This window comes from Osmerus eperlanus, chromosome 2, assembly GCF_963692335.1.
Source record: "Osmerus eperlanus chromosome 2, fOsmEpe2.1, whole genome shotgun sequence".
Taxonomy (NCBI): domain Eukaryota; kingdom Metazoa; phylum Chordata; class Actinopteri; order Osmeriformes; family Osmeridae; genus Osmerus; species Osmerus eperlanus.
This window is the reverse complement of record NC_085019.1, coordinates 11083258-11104391: the sequence shown is the minus strand read 5'-3', so window position 1 is coordinate 11104391 and position 21134 is coordinate 11083258. Positions and strand designations below refer to the sequence as shown.

Below are 21134 nucleotides of genomic sequence, written 5' to 3'. Positions count from 1 at the left end.
AATGTTTGTGTGTGTGTGCGTGAATGAGAGTGAGTGTTTGTGGAAGTATGTGTACGTGAGTGTGTGTGTGTGTGTGAAAGTGTTTGTGGATATATGTGTGTGTGTGTATGTGTGTGTGTAACTGGGAACGAGTGTGTGTGTGTGCGTGTGTGTGTGTGACTGAGAATGAGTGGGTGTATGTGTGTGTGTTTGAAGAGTGTTTGTGAATGTATGTGTGTGCGTGAATGAGAGTGAGTGAGAGGATGTGAATGTGTGTGTGTTTTCAGTGGTTATGTGTGTGTGTGTGTGTGTGATGAGAATGTGCGTGTGTGTGTGAGTGCGATGCGTGTTTTGTGGATGTATGTATGTGTGAGTATATGGAACTGGGAGTGAGTGTGTGTGTGTGTGTGCGTGAGGGAGTGAAAATGAGACAGACAGAATGTGAGTGTACGTGTTCGAGAGGGAGAGACAGGATGTGTGTGTGTGTGTCTGAGAGGGAGAGAGAAAAAGAGTCTATGAGATATGATCCGCTGATGCTTCTGAATATCACAATTTTTCCTAATCACTTATAACTGTTTCTAACCATCCACAAATATCAATGATTCAGGGATATGTTCAACCAACAACTTTGCATGTCTCACAACTTAGGATCCAAGAAAATCATTAAACATTGGAGTTGAGCTTGCCATCGGCTTACAAAAGTTTTTTTTATTTTTTATCTTTATCTATAACTGTGGTTTTCTGTCTGGGGCAGAATAAGTGTGGCTATTTACTTATATATTTTTTCGGGCCTCTTTCCATAACAACCCCACTTTATTCCTGGTTGGAGTGCCCAGGTTATTAGTGGTTCATTTCTCTGTCAAGCCTTACGGGCTCACAGAGATGTACAGGCTTTTCTTTTCTTTTTTTTTTTTTACCCGCTGCCTAAACGACAACCAGGCTGCGCTTGTCTCTGCCGGCCATGTCTATCACATTTCAGGTGAAGGCGCGGAGTTCCAGGAGCAATACGCAGGTCTGGCTATCGCCCAGCCCAGCAGACAATTTGAAGCCTCTTGTCTTTCCTTACTCTACCACATTTAATGTTAATGTTCCTGGTGCATGTGCAGACTTCGCTGTGTGTGTTTTTCTCTATTTACAGTAAATTACAGTCCTTTATATGTCCAATATCTACTCATTCTGATACAAAAGCATATTCACAAGCAGTAAATTCTGGCCAATGATGTTATCTATCGCTATTCCAGCGACGCGCGCAAATGTTATCTTATTTGACAAAGTACTTTAACTCTCTTTCAACCAAGAGAATCTGCCGGCTTATAGAGCTAAACTCGCTCTGGAAGGGCATCAAATGTACACCCGTACAAATAACTCCTGCCCTTTGCTGCCTGTCGAGGACCCCACGACACGCGCAATATCAGATGTCTTCCTTTGATAAACTGTCTCAGGAGACCATCTATACCATGTCTTCCTTTGATAAACTGTCTCAGGAGACCATCTATACCATGTATAATTTCACACATTCAAATACACGACACACCCGATATTAGATGTCTTCCTTTGATAAACTGTCTCAGGAAACCCACTATATCACATATGTCTCACACATTCAAACACACGACACACCCGATATTAGATGTCTTCCTTTGATAAACTGTCTCAGGAAACCCACTATATCACATATGTCTCACACATTCAAACACACAACACACCCGATATTAGATGTCTTCCTTTGATAAACTGTCTCAGGAGACCATCTATACCACATATCAAACCGAAAGCACACTATATATATATATACACTAACGCAAGCGCTGCGCCGTCAGTGCAAGCCAAATCAAGCCCATAGCAAAAGTTAGACAGACAAGGAACCAGCAGATTATAGTTGAACGTGACATAGCAGTGCAAGACATACAAAATACATACAACATACAGTATATTTGCAACAAACCTGGGTTTCAGTGCTCTGATAGTTTTATTACTTTAAATAAAAGAAATAGGTTCTTTTGAAGAAGAGATTGCACCAGTTTACCTGGCCTGCAGGGTGGGCTCACACCTCGGAAACACACAGAATTTAAGCAGATGTATATAAAAAAAACTCTGCTTACCTTATAAATTTGTTTGGCCAAGGTGTGTTCCGAGGTGCTCTCCTCCCACAGGCCCGTGGTGGATCTCTCAAACTTCTCCTGGCTAGCTCGCCAATTGATGAAACAAAAGTTCTGTACATCTTCAGTCAATTCTCAAAATTTAAAAACAGCACTGGAACTCAGCAGGGTTGATGCAAAGTGTTTTATTGGTTCTCAGGTAACAAAGATTGCCAATAGAACGTGAGCGTGATCCCGGGATCAGACTGAAGTTTTCTCCGGACAATTTAACTTATATAGTCTTCTCCCCATTGTATGTTAATATGGTACGATATTTGTTGGTTTCGTAGACATTAGGTAATCTTACAAAGCGGATCCCTTGTCTCAGGGGATTCAAACCAGGTACTTTCCTACATAGACAATTCTCCCAATTTTGGCCCACTCTGACCTTGAACAGCCAGCTGCACTAGGCTCCTGGGCGAAAGGCCACAAATATGTCTCATAAGTCATAGCTGTGCATCCTGGTCCTTTATGAAAGCATACACATGCTCCTCTCCCCCACTCATCCTTTAATTATTTAAACCTTATTTTTGGGCTTCATGTCTCCTACTATTGTTTAGGAATAACAATAATCAGCAAACAGCTTTGCATCTGGTTTCCTATAATATAACTTGTAATAATATGGTTTCCAATAATATAGCATATACCAAAGAGTGATTACAAATATCTTTAAGTCCATAATCATTAACCATCTTCATAATTACAGCAGTATGATGTTTTTTCTACAACATTACGAGTAGGTTAACCTTCTCAAAGGACAACGAAAGTCGTTCAAACCGCTCAGACAATTGAGTGAAAATGATGTCAGCAGTAGTTTGCCCCTCCAGCGGAATAAGAGCCAGCAACTCTTTCCCATCAAAGTATCTAACAAAGACGCACATCTGGGCAACATCTGTGTTGTCAGTGCTCTCATCCACCGCTAAGGAGAAGTAATTAGCTTGATTGAGGTCACTGATAACAGCTCCCTGCACAGCATTTGATAACGCGTCTATGCGGCGGGTAGCGGACCTCGCAGAAAGGGGTATCTGTTTGACAGAGGCAATGATTCCATCCATGGACTTATCGTCAGCTAGTTCCTCCAACACAGCAATCATGACCAGGGGCGTCTTAATAGCACTTGAGGCCCCTGGGCTATGGACTTTTTTTTTCATTTTTTGAGGCCCCCCACACGCTAATCGCACGAGTTGCTTGTATTGTTATTTACATTCCGTTGCATGGTTTAGGCTGAAATTCTGTTTTTGTGGTAAAAAGTGCCTTGTGTCAACGAAGGGAACTCAGTGCTAGCTTACGTCACAACGTCAGCACACGTTAGCAACGACGCATGGATACAACGTGCATTGCTGTTGCACAGCAAGTATCGTATTGTGCCGTGGTGTACTAGCAGCATTATACATTTAAGCAATTCAAGACTTGCATGTACAGTAAGTAATGTCACAATAAATTATGTATTTAAACTCAAGCTTGTGTGGTGCGTCGCTGTATTCAATGCCACAGCCTAAACTTTATGTCAAAAGAAATGTTAATTTCTGGCGCATTCAAACAATCCCCTCAGTGAAGTTTGGCTAGCAACAGCAGCTAGGCTAGCTTGCTCGTAGCACAATTCAGCTTCTCCACGCAGGGCTTTAGACTGAGACCAAAAAGTCGCGTTTGAGGGCATATTTTCAGTTAGCAGATGGTACCGTTTGAATCGCGATTCCATCTGAAAAATACTGCCAGTGACAACGTTGTTAGAATAGCTTGTCTCAAAGGGGGTTCAGCTTGTTTCATATTAAATGGACCCATCTGCAACCGACGCAAGCAAGCACAGCCTACAAATTGTACCCTCTCTAGTTTTTGTTACATTTTGTTACATTTTGTTTAGATAAGGGGGGGGGGGGCTCCCCTGCCTCCACATACAACACCAAATGCAACTGTAGAGCAGAGTAATGACATCGCGAATACGGACGTTTATCATCATTATTATTTTGTATTATTATTAAGAGGCCCCTGATTGGTCGAGGCCCCGGGCTTAAACCCAGGTAAGCCCGTGCATTAAGGCGCCACTGATCATGACATCTTTGAAAAGCTCTGCATCGGTGAAAGGCTTGTTGTGTCGTGCGAGCAACCAAGGCGCTTTTAGGGACGCACTTGTGGCTTTTTCTTGGGATGTGAGACCTCGCATTAGGATACTGCTACTCTTTGCATAACCCTCTGACAGCGCTTGAATTTTACGTTTTCGAGCCTCATACAGGAGCGGATAAGCAACGTTGAAGGAGCCATGCTTCGTTTCGTGATGCCGCTTGACATTGTACCCTTTGCAAACCGCCACAACTTCGTTGCAGATAAGACACATCGGCTTTCCATTTGTGAAACCGGGTAAGATAAAGGCAAAGTTGTCTCTCCATTCCTCTTTGTATACTCTGTTATCGTTGTCAACTTTCCTCTATGACCTTTTGATAAAGACAATGTTCCAAGCTAATTTTATGCGAATTTTTTCTCTGCGTGCTCTTTTCCCAAACAGTAAACATTGTAACATTATAGCCACACGACTGCCACACGACTGTCAAGCAGGTCTATTACAGGTCTATTACACTGTCGATCAGGTCATCATATATCTCTGGCCACTGGATTGCAGGGTTTGACATTAACTTTTTGAGGCACTTGTCCTTTGGACAAGTACATTTACGTTTCACTTGTCTATGCACAAAAGTCACTTGACCCCGATACCTTTAAATAGCCTGACCAAGTGATCGGGCAAAACTAGCCTGTCTAACGGAGGTTGCTTTCTCAGGCAAATGACGAATGAAACAGGCTCGGTTAAAGAAATCCGAGATGCTGGCTATCTTCAGCAGGCTCGTATCTACATTAGGCAGTCCTCCCTGACGTTTCTGGTGTAGAATGGAGTGAAATACAACATTGTGCACACTGCCAGTGAGCGACCCGAGTCTGACTGATGCTAACGTCAAAACAGTAACGGGGACGCAGTCTCACTCAGATTGCCAGTTTTAAACAAATCACAAAAATAATCGGACCAGCTGGCTAAAAGCAGAATTCCCATATCTCTTGAAAGCTGCCCTGTTCCACTTTTTAGATGTATAATTGACTTTAAAACTGTAAAATTATTAACTTTGTGACATGACGTGAAGACATTGCTGCCGCCAAATTTCAAGACTTTCGTGACCCAAATCAAAATTCTAATATGACAGATCAATGGGGAATCGCTTTCTCTCTTAAAGGCTGTCCTCCCTTGACCTTTATGGCCTTTTTAAATCTAACTATTTGTATGATCCGTGTCGTCCTTTTGCCGTTTTAAATGCTATCCTTTCCTGTTTTTCTGCAACCACATTTTGCGCACATCCCGATTGTTTACAAACAAATAATTGGTCTATAAGGAGGTGTGTCAATCAATGACTTTGAAATAAAAGTACCCTAAGATAGACAATAGCTCAATGTTGAAAAAAGTCTATCATTGCTACTATTCACAATAATAGGCGAGGCTATATTGACAGAAGGGGATAAGAGAGAGTTTGTTAAAATAATGAAATTATTCAAACAGACCACCAATGGGCTCATTCACATGGTTTATTATCATTAGTTATTTGTAGTAGACCTACCCATTCTCCATGTAGGCCTAGTTGTGAGTGCACGTATCGCAAGGGCACCTATCGCAGCGTCTAAATAGGAAGTAACCCAGACTCTGGCCCGCCATCTAGTGGCGAGGAAAAATACTGGCCCACGGCACAAGTTACTTGCCGACCCCTGCCCTATGGTCTTATGTTTCATTCATTTGTGTTTTTGTGTTGATAAAAATTACTACCACTTTCATTGTGAATATGAATTTTTGTTCACATTTTCTAGATAGAGGAACTAAAATTTGCAGTTTAATGTTGTCAAAGCTCCCTTCCTTGCCCTAACACTGTGAACAAAGCTATGGTGAGGTGGTTGTATAGTACATATTTTGTGGGAGAAATTAAGTTTAAGTAGCATGGTATACAGCGTATGTCAACCAACCATATCTATACCTTTATAGGGGTATATACAACCTCCTGCTTAATCATGTGTTGACTGGCCTGGCAAACCACACATTCTGACACCTGTATTACACGTACATGAAAAGGTTAGCCATCGGCTGACAAATGTTTGGCGAATGACAATTCATACATTCATAAATCAACATATTGAAGAACAGGTAAAAAGAGTACAGGTGTTTATCTTTTTACATCTTAAGTTTACATGTTCATGTGTAGTGTGCTAAAGCCCACCATACAAATCTAAGTGGGCCAGATCAGTTGTTGTGTAAGTACACTGGCAGAAGTAAATTAGTTGCGAAGCCTACTGTACTTACCCATTTCTCAATATCTAGAGCCATTCCGGGCCAGAAAAACCTGTTGAGCTGGCATGAAAGTCTATGAATGTCTACTTCATTCGCCTCTTCGCTAGCAGGGGGTGCATTAAGCCTGTTGTGAAATGCACCCCCCTCTATGGTCTGTTCTGTATATCCCAGAATCAAATGATTCTTACTGTACACTGAGGGCACTAGTATGAGTAACCCCAGTAAGTTTCAGGCATGTGACACTTTCCTAGTCAGGGTTAGCAGGGGGTGCATTAAGCCTGTCGTGAAATGCACCCCCCTCTATTGTCTGTTCTGTATATCCCAGCATCAAATGATTCTTACTGTACACTGAGGGCACTAGTATGAGTAACCACAGTAAGTTTCAGGCATGTAACACTTTCCTAGTCAGAGTTAGCAGGGGGTGTATTTCATGGCAAGAAGGAATACAACAAGCCTGTCGTGAAATGCCCCCACCCCTCTATTGTCTGTTCTGTATATCCCAGCATCAAATGATTCTTACTGTACACTGAGGGCACTAGTATGAGTAACCACAGTAAGTTTCAGGCATGTAATACTTTCCTAGTCATTGTTAGCAGGGAGTGAATTGCACTTACTGTACATCAAATGGAAAACAAGGCCTGCCATGAAATGCTCTCCCCCTGCATACGTTTCTTCCCTTCTACTCCAGCATTATGTACATTTAATAGCATAAATGTAATACCAATACATGTGTATGTATAGGGTGGACAGGTCTGAAATCAGAATAGTCCATGGTAGGTGTGGGATTATTATGTTTTATTTTTTCATTTACAGTGCCCTCCACAATTATTGGCACCCCTGTTTAAGATGTGGTCGTGGACTTCTAAAAATTCTCCTTTTTCTTTAAACAACATAGAACCCAAATGCAAAAAAAGGGAACAATCCAACCTTTCATTTAAGTACATTACTTTGGTGGTAAAAAAAATCACATATTTAGAAGAAGAAAAAAAACACTTGCAATCATGTGTCCCACAATTATTGGCACCCCTGATGTTAATACTTTGTACAACCCCCTTTTGCCAACAAGACAGCACTTAATCTCCTCCTATAACATGTCACAAGATTGGAGAACACAGAGAGAGGGATCTTTGACCATTCTTCTTTGCACAATCTTTCTAGATCATCCAGTGTCCTGGGTCCTCTCTTATGCACTCTCCTCTTTAGTTCGCCCCACAGGTTTTTGATTGGGTTGAGGTCTGGATGCAGGATGCATGGATCCTGCTGAAAGACCCAATGATGACCCATCTTCAGCTTTCTGGCAGAGGCCATCAGGTTTTTATTTAAAATGTCCTGGTAGTTCAAAGCGTTCATAATGCCACGCACCCTAACAAGGTTCCCAGGGCCTTTGGAAGAGAAACAGGCCCACAGCATCACAGATCTTCCACCATACTTCACGGTGGGCATGAGGTGCTTTTCGGCATACTCATCTTTTGTTTTACGCCAGACCCACTTAAGAGTGTTTGTTGCCAAAAAGCTCAATCTTAGTCTCATCTGACCAAAGCACACGATCCCAGTTGAAGTCCCAGTGCTGCTTCGCAAAATCCAGACGTTTACGTTTGTGAGTGTTAGTGAGAAAAGGCTTTTTCCTTGCATGCCTCCCAAACAGCTTGTTGGCATGTAGAGAGCGTCTGATGGTTGTTTTGGAGACTTTGTGACCCCAAGATGCCGCTCTTTGATGCAATTCTGTGACAGTGAGCTTAGGACTTTTTTTTACTTCTCCTACCATCCTCCTCACTGTGCGTTGTGGCAAGATAAACTTGGGACCTCTTCCAGCCTTGTTTGTCACTGTTCCAGTTGTTTTAAACTTCTTAATGATTCCTCCGACTGTAGATACGGGCAAGTTAAGGCGAGTGGCTATTTTCTTGTAGCCATTGCCTGACTTATGAAGGTCGACACACATCTGCCTTACTTGAATGGTGTGTTCTCTTGTCTTTGCCATGTTGACAAATGGGTAAGAGAATTAGGCCTCTGTGTCACGTCATATTTATACCCCAGGAAAACAGGAAGTCTTGAATTACTAATTAAAAGTTCATAGATACCCTGACCAACTTTAGCAACTACAGAAAAAAATCAATTAAATTTTTCAGATGAATTGTTAGGGGTGCCAATACTTGTGGGACACATTATTTCAAGTGTTGTTGTTTTTTCTAAATGTGTGATTTTTTTTACCACCAAAGTAATGTGCTTAAATGAAAGGTTGGATTTTTCTCTTTTTTTGCATTTGGGTTATATGTTGTTTTAAAAAAAAGGAGAATGTTTAGAAGTCCATGACCACATCTTAAACAGGGGTGCCAATAATTGTGGAGGGCACTGTATTTCATTGACTTAAACAATAATAGTAATATTTCCTATCTTAAAAAAGGATTTGATGGTGAGAACATTTCTTTTGATGTTGATACATAGTTGATACATCGTTTTTAGTACTTGTCTTTTGTAGGCTATAGGCATGTGAACCTTTGGTCCCTTTTCAGGACAGCTGTGGCCTATTCTGGATCAGAATGCTGTTGTTTTCGACCTGTCTGAGTAACCCACCCTACGCGCAGCCTAACTGCATTAAAATCGCATGCCTTTGAACCTACACATTATTATGAAGAGCCATGTGAAATACTTTGAAACTGCTACACAAAATACATTTCCTTTGGTAATCATACTGGGGTATATTTCCTCAGAATGCGATGTCGTGGAGCAAGAATGTTGGTTCGCGTTAGTTACTATTGTAGCGGGGTTTGCTCGTTTAAGATTAGCAATACTTAATTTATAATAAAGTATGTAGTTCTTGTGGGCACCACCTCTTATTGTTAAAGGGATAGAGGAAACCTTATTGAATAATATTTAAATAATAGCCTTCGTAATAATCAGTCTAATCTTGAGTCGTGAATTCTATGAAAGTAGAGCAGATCAGATAACGTGAGTGATACGCGAATATTATACACAATGATTTATTTAGGAGAATGTAATTATAATGAACAAATACCAGATAAGTTATGGGTTAGTCAGAGTAGTACAGTGGCTGGATGCAAATGAGGGCGAGCAACACAATGGCTGTGTAGAGCGCGTGTAAAGGGGGGAGGGAGAGAGAGAGAGGGGTAGAGAGGGACAGGTAGGCCTTTGTGGGAACAATGGACGAGCAAGGGCAACTGACTTAGCAAGGGTTAAGCTAACTCATTTGTAAAATACAATCAAACATCAACAATTTAATCACAACATGCCAATATGTCACAGGTAAGAAATATTGCAAATCGTAGTTACTTTTGTCGGTTTGAAGAAAGGTAGAGTCAATGGTTTCGTTATCGTCCAACGAAAATAGAACAACGGAATCTTTGGCCAAAGTTCCGGGCGCTCAGTGAATTTGCAGGTTGAGAGGAATAGTTTAGAAATGTAGCTAGCACTTCAGTTTAATCCTACGAACAAGCGGGGGTGATTGTACGTTTAGGGGTTTTATACTCCAAAGGAAAAGGGGGGGTCCCCGTGAAGGTGACCTCTTTCATTGGTCAGTTTTCCCCCACCTGGGCGTCGTCCTGAGATCTGCCTAGGTGTGAAGTGGCTGTACCTTTTGAGTTCCGTTATTTCAACTGTCCATGGAATGCTCAAACTTCAGAATATAACAATACAACATTCGTAAATGGTTTTGTTAGTATGGTACAATCATTTTGATATCAAGATTGGCTGACTTAACTATACTTGAAGGGAAGTTATAATCAAACCTCAATTAAACAACGTTCTAAGTAAATGGGAAAAACACACATTATAACACATCAACTACTGTCATTGAAATAGTGTCCATGAGCCATGTAGTCCTTGAGAATATGTTTGTAAATCCACATAAGAAAGTTCTTCCTTGTAAATCCTTTGTCTGATACTGTGGGCCGTGTGGCCTCTGTATCTGACCCCATGCTGGGTCAGAAGCTTTGAAGCTTCTCCTCTGGGAGAAGGACGAAGGGGGAAGACCCTTTCCTTGTCGGGGGTAGGAGAAGGTGTGATGGTACCGTGCTTTGTCTGTGGACTGTGCTACACTATACGGTTTGAATGACAAATTTTAAGGATTTTGTGTTGAAAATAGCATCTGATATTTACAAAGATAACCAACATTCTTCTCTTTAATTTTATAACAAAGAAAGTAAAATGTGAGACTTCTGTCTCCCCTTCGTTTGGTTGCGATATCAAGACGAAATCCTTCACTCTTTGATTCGCGCGCGCTCCCGCGAGGGGGTGCCAATCCAGAGAGTCATGCATCGGGTGATACAACACAGGGACTTTGCAGAGACCCCCGCAAAGTCGGAGCTCGAGGCCCCTCCCCTAAATCCACTCAAAATGTATCTCCATCCTATCTTATACATTGCTGTCTACCTTTAAACATAGCCTATATCCAATGTGAGAGAGAAATAAAAAAAGTTTAAAAATAACAAAAGCACAATAGCAGCCTATTTGTGTGGCGTCCTGCGGAAACCCGTCGGATGTCGCGGCCGCTCATTGTTGGCTATAAGCCATAAAAGATCGAAAATAGTTTTCTGTCAACATTGAGATTTTTGATGTTGTCTATAGTTAACACCCTAACCTTCATTGTAATCTACAAAAAGACACACACAGATTTCTGGAATTTTAGATAGATAGTGCCTGTGATGCAGCTGGTGGGGACAGTTCTTCTAAGTGGTTTTGGTAGCCTACCTATATTTCTCAGATCACAATTTTAATTCTCTGTCATCTCTGAAGTACATGATCAACCTCCACATCTGATAGTCAAATTGCCAATGCTGTGGTAGCCTACATTCATGCAAATGATTATGTAGCCTTCATTTGTCTGCTGTTTCCTACATTTGAAATTGCTTATGTTATGTTGATCAAAATGTATTATATTGGTTCTCTGTAAAATGGTCTTACCACCACAAACATCTAAACATTCAGTTCATAACAGAAGTCATTACATGTACAATGGTTGAGCCAGTTGTCATAATTGTAGGCCTAATTCACCATAAAGCGCTTGTATATTTGCAATGTGCTGGCAGTTTTGACATCAGTAAACACATACATATAAGTAACAAAATTCACAGTTTCAATTATAAAAAGGACACCTGCAAAATACTAACTTTGCAGAGGACCAATTACAGTGAAGGGGCTGGGACGTGAAGAGAGCAAGCCAAACTGGCGGCAAATCATTTTTTCATTATTTGATGTTGAAATGCTTGTCATGACAAACAACGTCAAACGCGGCACTGCACTCTGTTGGGTTAAAGAAGACACATGCCGAATATGAACTTTGCAGAGTGCCCAGTTCTTGAGCTGATCGTGGGAAACAAAACCCATTCAAATTTTTTACACACTCATACACACACCGATTCCTGGCATTTTTCTCTAAGATGGCATTCCTGTCTTAGAGAGATGGGAACTGTTTTGCCTAGCTTGTGTTTGTCTGGTGACCATTGTTTACATTTACATTTATTCATTTAGCAGACACTTTTATTCAAAGCGACTGTTATAGTCTACCTCCCGTAAGAGGGGGACCCGACATCCCACAGCCCAAGGACCCCCAGATGTGTGTGAGCAAAACACCAATAACAATGCCAAACAGCAACCACGGTCAAGCAGGGCTTTATTCGCCTCGGTAAGCAAACATTATAACGCGGTTATATATTATATATATCACGGAAGGGAGGGAGGCATGGATGAGCGGAAAACCAGGGGAGAACCAGCACCACCTGCGGAACACACAGAACAGAACACACACAGGAACACAACACAGAGAACACCAACACGCTCAAGGCACACTGAAACAGACAGATAGGGGGGGACGTAACAGCGACTTCCAAGCCAGAGCTTTACAAAAGTGCATAGGTCAATGATCATAAACAACGAGATTGCCCCAAAAACATCGTGGGTAGCCAAAACATGAAGCATACATTGTGAAAAGCAAATAAATGCAAATGGAAAGAAACATAAGAGCATGTAGTTAAACAAGTTACAATTAAACAACATGAACTTCAAAAGTGCAAGAGTGTACCTGTAGGAAAGCAAGCAACAATAATAAAATTCAAAGCGAGTACAAGAAGTTAAATCAGTTACAACTAACCAACAAGAGCAGCAAATCCCTCAATAAGAGTCATTGTTTTCCTGGAGGAAACTAACATCAGGTCCAGCAAATCATTCCTAAGTACCGTTGTACTCCCGGAACAAGTGCATCTTTAGCCTTTTCTTGAAGGTGGGGAGACAGTCAGTGTCTCTAATGGAGGTGGAGAGGTGATTCCACCATTGGGGGGCAGACAGGTGAAGAGCTTGGGTTGGGAGCGGGCACTCTTGAAAGGTGGGACCACCAGGTTGTCAGAAGAAAACCGTAGGTGGCGGGTGGGGGTGTAAGGCTGGAGGAGAGACTTGATGTAGTCGGGTGCAGTCCCGTTCATCGCTCGGAAGGTCAGTACCAGGGTCTTAAATCTGATACGGGCCGTGATGGGGAGCCAGTGGAGGGAGATGAGGAGCAGGGTAACATGGGAGCATCTGGGTAGATTGAAGACCAGGCAGGCTGCTGCGTTCTGAATCATCTGGAGAGGGCAGGTTGCGCATGCTGGGAGACCGGCGAACAGCGAGTTGCAGTGGTCCAACTTGGAGAGGACAAGTGCTTGAACTAGCAGCTGGGTGGAATGCTCAGACAGGTATCTCCTGATTTTCCGGATGTTGTAGAGGCTGAATCTACACGACTGGGAGACTTTGTTATGGGTGGACAAGAGCTGATGGTTCTAATCAGTGCAGACATCCTCTTCAAGGTGACAGTGCAGTCTTGGAGAACACCAGGAAGTGTTTCCCTAGCTCTTTAATCATTGATTCCTTGTCTGTTGTCACAGTGCTTACTAGATGGTCTCTCTTAAAAGGATACTATTCATTATAGAGATGTTTAAGTTGCGTTTCACCTCAGTAATGGGGTTACGACCAGGCCTGAAGCAAATGCTGATATAGTGTGAATAAGAATTTGTTAGAAGAAAGCCCCACATCTGCATCCATTCTAGCATGGCCAATTAGACATCTATCTAAAGAGCATGTCCAGGGCTCGACAATAACGATGGCCCGATGGCCCGGGGCCAGTAAAAAGTAACGTCGGGACAGTTAAACTAGCAACTCACTGGCCCGATCGGGCCACTGCAAATTATTGATTGAAAACAAAATTCGCATTGTAAAAGTTAACATCCTTCATATGTTTTGTTAAATGCATAAATAACTTCAGCTTGTGGGGCGCACAGTTGGCAAATCAAGAGTTGAGTAGTGAGTGATGAGTGGTTGTCAAATTGTAATTCTCTAATCTCGATAATTTTTTTAACAACTGGCGCGAGACAATAAAGTGAAGATGGCAGCAAAGTAGAGCTACGAGCTCAAACGGAAGCATTTTTTTTTTATGGAATGAAGATGCACTGTGTCGTCTGTCGTATGTTCCCGTCTAAAGCAGACAAAAGTGGATCATTTTACACAGGCACCGACAATTTTAGAAAACAATCCCTGACCAGCCATGCTAGCAGACAGCACCTGGTTTTCGTGACAGCTAAGCGGATGGTTGACAATCCATCTTCCAGGCCGTTGACCATGCTGGTCAGGAATTTAAATGTAGATGCCCATCGTGTTATTGCACGACTTATAACAACGGCATATCACGTAATTAAGACGGGCCACCCGTTCACCTCGTTCCCCCAGGCTATTGAACTGCAGCAGAAGAATGGTGTCGACTTGGGTACTTAGTATCATACTGATGAAATGCTATGGAAGCTTTTATATATTAGCGTTGAGGGACCAGAGGTTTCAGTTTCAGCCTGACAGAGCTGTGCAGAGATGGCTGTCAGCAGGGAAGAGAGCACGTCATGTTTGAGGTTAAAAATCAATTGTTTGGCTGACTATTACCTTTTTATTTTATCACTAGAAATTAGATTTTATTTTTGTTCTTTTTATATCCAGGATGTGTTTAATAAATGGTTAAACATGTTAACAGAATAACACAACTTAGAAGTCTTTGGTTTTGTTGTAACAATGATACATTACAACTTTTGGAGGGGGGGCCAGTAAAAATTGTCTTGGGGCCAGTAAGTTTCAAACCCACTGGCCCGGTATCATGTAGGCTGAGGCCTTGCTGCAGCGGCCTGTGTTTGAATCCAGCCTTGGCCCTTTGCCCTCTATCTCCCTGCCTTTCCTGTCACTCTACACTTAAAACTGTCAAATAAAACATAAACAATTCCCAAACCTTTCTCTGGAGTGAGAGGATGTTTCCCATATTGTGTGCATGTTCAGTAATGGATCACAGCACCTTAGTAAGTGCATTAACTGACTACCTAACAGTACCGGTAGCACTTTGACCTTGCCCAGACAGAGACCTCTGTGTCTGACCTCTGTGAGTTGCTGCTGACCCCCCTGTAGTTAATGCTGACCTAGCCGGTCACAGTAGGGAGGAGAGGAAAAGAGGAAGGAGTGGGGGAGGAGAACAAGGGATAGGAAGGAGAGGAGAACAAACTAAATCAAGAGTGTCCCAAGGAAACACTCAGTCACTAAAAGACACAAAAACTCACACAAACAGACCAAATGCTTTATGCGTCAGATTCCAAGCTGCTGGACTGCTCCTCTGTAGCAGTTCATCCACAGAATGATACCAGATCACCCAGCATCTCCACATGCCTGCCTGGCTGCTAACACACTGCAGGGGGGAGGACTGTCACCCAACGTAGCAACTGTCCATCCCAGACAATTTGTCCCTTTCTTCAGGGTGAGTCTGTGAAGCTGAGAGAGAGGACTGCAGCGCCTGGTTTGCATATTAGAGATGTAGGATGAGACATAGGCTGCCTGCAGAGACTCTGTACAGGCACCACAATCACCACTTTATAGGCCTGTTTATATGGACGGGAGGGGAGGGGAGAAGAGGAGTGAAGAGGAGTGAAGAGGAGAAGTGAGGGGCTAGAGAGGGAAGTAGAGCTGAACAGATTTGTTTTGTTTAATTCTATTTCTATCATTGTCTGTTTTGTGTTTTTCAATACTTTATCCTACTTGTTCACACACCCACACACAGTTCCACCCACTACACACACCACTCATTCTCTCCTTGTTTCATTTAGTGGAAGCCAGTCAGAAGTCCCATCGACTGGTGGTCACATGGTCACGTATTTATGAGAGTCTCTCTGTCACCCATCTGTGTCCCCGGCTGTGATTGGTTGCTCGCTTGCTTGTGTGTAATTAGGAACCAGTTGTGTGCGTGTGTGAATCCTCCCCCACTCTGACTTAATGTCCCATATGCTATCTCTGTCAATTTATCTGAGCCAGAAACAGGGAAAAAATAGATAATTCAAAAGCTCTGCCCTCGTTATTGACAAAGGAGGAACAGCTGCTTAGCTTGTTTGGGATTCTACTGGGATTTGAATTGACACTCCAAATACACACACACACAGCTCTGGGTAGGAGGATGCTGGGAATCTGGAAAGCATGGCATAGAAAGGACAATTAGCTACGGCTAGGTGTGAAAATGACCTACTTCCTGCCAGGCGGCTTGCCGACATGGTTGTGATGGCGCTCTGAGCACTGGTGTGAAGAGGCAGTCCTCTGAGAGTCTGGAGGAGAGGCTGACATTCCTCTGTTAAACAGGGCTAAGCAGGGAGAACTAGGGACCTCTTGTTGAATAAGTTAATCGCTACAGTGTGTCATTTTGAGTCATGTTGTGTACACAGTGCGAGGATAAAATGTGTACGTGATGTGTGCAGAGCAAGCGTGCAGTGTTTGTGTAGGTGTGCGGGTCAACTGTAGGCATTACACTTTTGTGTGTGTGTGTGTGTGCTCCTGTAGATTAGGCATGTGAAAACTGTTTATGTGAGTATAGTGTGTGTGTCCACATGTGGTTAATCATGTATGTTATATGATACTCTGTTCGTCTTAGCATGGCCTATGTATCTCCTAGGTACTAATTACTTCCTGTGTACTGAGGAACTACGTATGTTCACCTGATGTTCAGAGACCTGATGTGCGTTCATAGTCCACAACGGTTGTAATTTATGCGACAGCTTTCATTTGACTAATCAGGAAGTCCGTTTCATGTTCCTTGTTAGTATTTTCCAGGAGAATAATGTGAAATGATATGAAAGTTATATGGAGTGTGAGGTGGTTTAGTTGCATGTACAAGGTCATGGAATGCTAATTCAGGATCAGGTACATGTCTTCCAGACCAAACATCTTGTGCCTTAAGGAAACATACACTGACCATTTCAGTCATGTGACAGTTGGTTGGGATTCATAGTTAGTAGGAATACCAAGTAGGAATGCAGAGGTCTTCCTTGTTAAATGAATGTGTCATACTGGTCAGTGAGTCAATTTAGTTTAGTTTCATCTTATGCTTAATCTGTCTCTCTCTATATCTCTCATTCTCAAAATACCACACTTTCTCTCCATCTTACCTTCTCCAGTACCTGAGGACCTCTCCTTGGAAGAAAGGGATGAGTTGTCCAACATACGGAGGAGGAAAAAAGAGTTAATGGACGACATTGAGGTGAGCAAACAAAAAATTTCCTACATCTCTCCCTTTGTATATGATGTGTAGTTTCTATGACTGATGTTTTTATTTAGTCTCCTGTAACATGTCTATATAAAATGGACAGCCACAAAAACTACCTCCATATACAGAATCAATAATTATTCCTGACTTCATAGAGTAGCTTTATTTGATTATGTTTATCTTGTATTTAGGGTTTGAGTTCAATAAAACACCATTTGTAAATATAGCTGCAAGCAGCAATGAGGTGGCCAAACCGGTAAAGCAGGTAAAATGAACAAAAAACATTTTAGACATTCTCAGAACCGGGTTCTGAGTAAATGCAGCTTTTAATCCATCAAAGATTTGCTGAGATACGACCAAACTTCCTGTTTGCCAGCTTTGCTGCAGATTTTGATTGGCTGTACCGATCAAACCGTTTCGAAAAACTAAAATAATTTTGATAGTTTGTGTGAGGATTGCCATGACTATATACAGCTAGACTACAGGTAGCTAGCGACTGCGTTTTACCTAGGGATGAGTATTGATAAGATTTTTACAATTCTGATTCCATCAATTCCTGCTTATCGATTCAATTCTCTTATTGATTCTCTTATTGATTCTTATTGGGCAAGGGGAGGAAAAAAGATCACAAACGGGTTAATTTACATAAATTCTTTTATATAATTTTCTATAATGATACACACCATATACAGTATGTATACATACACATTTACATTTTGTCGTTGCTCTTCTTCTACACTTCTATTTGACCTTGGCTGAAAATGGAAGATTCTATAGCTAAGCTATGTCAGTTATAGCTACGCTAGCTTAGCTATAGAATCTTAAATTTTCAGCCAAGGTCAAATCATATAATATGACAGTGTCGCTCAGTTTAGCTAATATTGGGTTAACACGACAACGCGAACGTTTGCTGATAACACACGCCCTCCGATAATTAACGTGAAGTGATCAATAATGGGAGACGAATGTCGGAGCAAAAATGTATGCTTCAAACGACGGGACAGAAGATAACTTGATCGACTACACACAATAAAGGCAAATTGCTTCTGCGTGCATCGAACACATGACATTCCAGTAACTTCATTCCATGCTGTGCGTTCAAATGCTTCTTCATATTTGTGGCATTTCCTCCCTTCGACGAAATAGACTTTTTACACGCGTTACAAGTGGCGTTGTTGTCATTTTGTTGTGTGAAATACAACCAAACTTTAGAACGCTTCTGCCTAGTTGCCATGTTTGCTGCAGTCAGAATAAACTATAAAAGTTTGCGCATGCGCAACGGCACAGAGAACCGTTAGCAGAATCGTTAGAATTTGGCTGATGATTCCAAGGAATCGGTTCACTGGGAACCGGTTCTAAACAAGAACCAGTTCTCGATACCCATCCCTAGTTGTACCTGGCTTCCTTTGCAGTGGATTACAGTCTCGCTAAACAGAAAATCAGTGACATGGAAGGCTCTTTGGCTGGATTTGAACTTCTTACGTTGCCCTTGCCAGGACACCAATTTATCCTAGTGAGCTATTCTCAGTGCTGGAAATTACTGTGTTCAGTTACTGTGTAAAAATATAAGCAGTTAGATTTGGCCCAAGTTTAAACAGCTGTAATTCAGTCCTATTTTGACATGTCAATGTGATTGTGGTCTGAAGATAATCTGTGCCAAATTTGGTGAATATTGGAACATTTTGTTGGAGGAATAGGGAAAAAACTTTTTATAAAACGTAAAATGGCGGCCGCATCAATTCATCTGGTATCACAAGTTAACATGTGTCAGACAAGGGATCGCCCCCTAGCGGTTAGATGACACAACCTTTTGTGGTCCTCTTTGGAACAGGGTCCCGAGCACCTGTACCAAGTTTGATGTCAATTCAGCAAATATTTCCTGAGATATGATCTCACTTCCTGTTTTGGCGGCTTCATCGCCGAGTTTGATCAGCTTTACCGGAAAAACAGTTTTGAAAATCAAAAACCATGTGAAAACGTTTGTGATGCTTGATCTGAAGATAATTGGTGCCAGATTTTTGCTTATTGCAGCGCCACCTAGAGTTGAAATGGCATGACCTATTGGACCTTTTTAGAACAGGGTCCCTAGTCCTTATACCAAATTTGGTGTCAATGCAGTAAAGAGGTGCTGAGATATGACCTCACTTCTTTTATGGTGGCTTGGTTGACGACTTTGATTGGCTGTTCCAGTCAAAAGGTTTAGAAAATCAAAAAAACGTGATGTCTTTTGTGAGGCTTGGTCTGAAGAGGATCTGTGCCAAATTTGGTGAAGATTGGACAACTTTATAGGAGGGGTAGCGAAAAAACGTTATATTCATTCAAAATGGCGGCCACATCAATTTGGTTGGTATCACAAGTTAACGTGTCAGACACGGGATCTACTAAGATATCACGAGACAAAGGAATAACTTAAATAAGACAAACAAATCAACAGTTATTGGTCAACACACAATCCTGCCTATTGTAGTGCCCCCTAGAGGTCAAATGTCACTACCTGTCTCAGACCTCTTCATAAGAGGGTCCTGAGTCCATACACCAAGTTTGGAGTCAATGCATCAAAGATTGACTAAGATATGACCTCACTTCCCTTTTTCCAGATCAGTTGCTCAATTTGATTGGCTGCAACGAACAAACGATTTCAAAAATCAAAAATCCATACAATAACTTTTGTGGGGCTTGGTCTGAAGTTGATTTGTGCCAAATTTGGTGAAGATTGGACAAACATTATAGGAGAGTTAGCGAAAAAACTTTATATTCAAAATGGCGGCCACATCAATTCGGCCAGATTAATTTGATTGGCTGTAACTAACAAACGATTTCGAAAATCAAAAATCCATACAATAACTTTTGTGAGGCTTGGTCTGAAGATCATCTGTGGCAATTTTGAAGAAGATTCGACAAAAATTGTAGGAGGAGATACGAAAAAACGCTTTTCCGTAACATTCAAAATGGCGGAGAATCTATAAAACTGGGTATGACGTCATTGGACTCGTCTTGATCCAGGGAATACAACGATACCTCATTTTCGAAAATGAGACATGTGGTTCAAAAGTAAAGTGTGTAAACACACCTTCAAATTTGACCCATTAGTGGCGCTAGAGGGTTTGAAATGGAGACATGAAACTTGGTGAAATTGATGAGGGGACTGGCCCCAAAGAGTGTGCCAAATTTCACAACTTCTGACAATACGGTTCTAGGGCCTGCCTTAGACTCCCATGGCAGAAGAAGATGTATAACTAGAGAGGGTACAATTTCTGGGGAAATTGTAGGGTGTGCTTGCTTGCGTCGGTTGCACAGGGGTCCGTTTTTTAATGACATTTTTACAACTGATATTTCTGTATATTTTATATAAAATGAATACTTATTATTAATGAAGATTACATAGATTTAAAAGCATTTTTTTTGCTGCTCATTTACAACTGAAAATACGAGTGAAGTGTAGAATGAAATAGATGTCTTCTCATTTCCCCTGCAAGAGGCAGCCTCATCGTTGAATCAAAACAAATAAATTTGGCAGACCGGTGTAAAAATTGACCTAATCTCTATGACTTAAACGTCATTTTAAGTTTTTCCCTTCTCATGATATTTTCAGGCATTTAGCCTACTCATTGCATTCATTCATTAATAAAGAACCCCCTTTGAAGATTATTCTACGATGTTACCCGGCAGTAGAAGATGGAATCGATTCAAACAGTACCATCTGCTAACTGAAAATATCCCCCCCAAAACGTAAATAAGCTTGACATTTATTTAGTGGAAAATCGCTCATTCATAAAAAGCTCACTGGTAGCGATCATTGTCAGTAACAACGCAAAATGCGATATAGCCCTGTGTGGAGAAGCTGCCCCGGTAAATTGTACTACTACGGTACAGTACTAGTAGACTACTGCTGTGTTCGTCTTGGTAGCGATTGCGTTGGTTGAATTGGATTTAACGTTCCGTTGTACGGTTTAAGCTGAAATTAATTATTTTCATGAACAGATTGACAACGTTTAGGCTGTGGCAATGAAGTTCAGGTTAGTAGTTAGATAGACTTTTGATTTAAGTAAGGAGAGTGCCGAACATGTTCTGTCGCCGTTTGACTTCCTACAGCTGTGTACTGTAGATGTTTTTGTAGTGTGTCTCGCGTAAGCTACAGCGTTGCAGTTAGCTACACTGGTTTGAAACCACA

The 21134-nt window shown here is 41.7% G+C and overlaps 1 protein-coding gene across 2 annotated transcripts in view; it reads left to right on the top strand.

The window, feature by feature from the left end:
- The window catches only part of LOC134013169 (cytohesin-3), a 119544-nt gene that overhangs the window by 61885 nt on the left and 36525 nt on the right, over window positions 1–21134 (top strand). Inside the window, exons 1-2 of one of the 2 annotated variants that reach the window (XM_062452963.1) lie at window positions 15879–15935; window positions 16875–16957. In XM_062452963.1, the coding sequence (XP_062308947.1) occupies window positions 16943–16957 (15 nt within the window). In that variant the 5' untranslated portion in view covers window positions 15879–15935; window positions 16875–16942. Of the gene's footprint in view, window positions 1–15878; window positions 15936–16874; window positions 16958–21134 lie in introns of those variants that run through there. The other variant, XM_062452962.1, reaches the window with a different exon arrangement.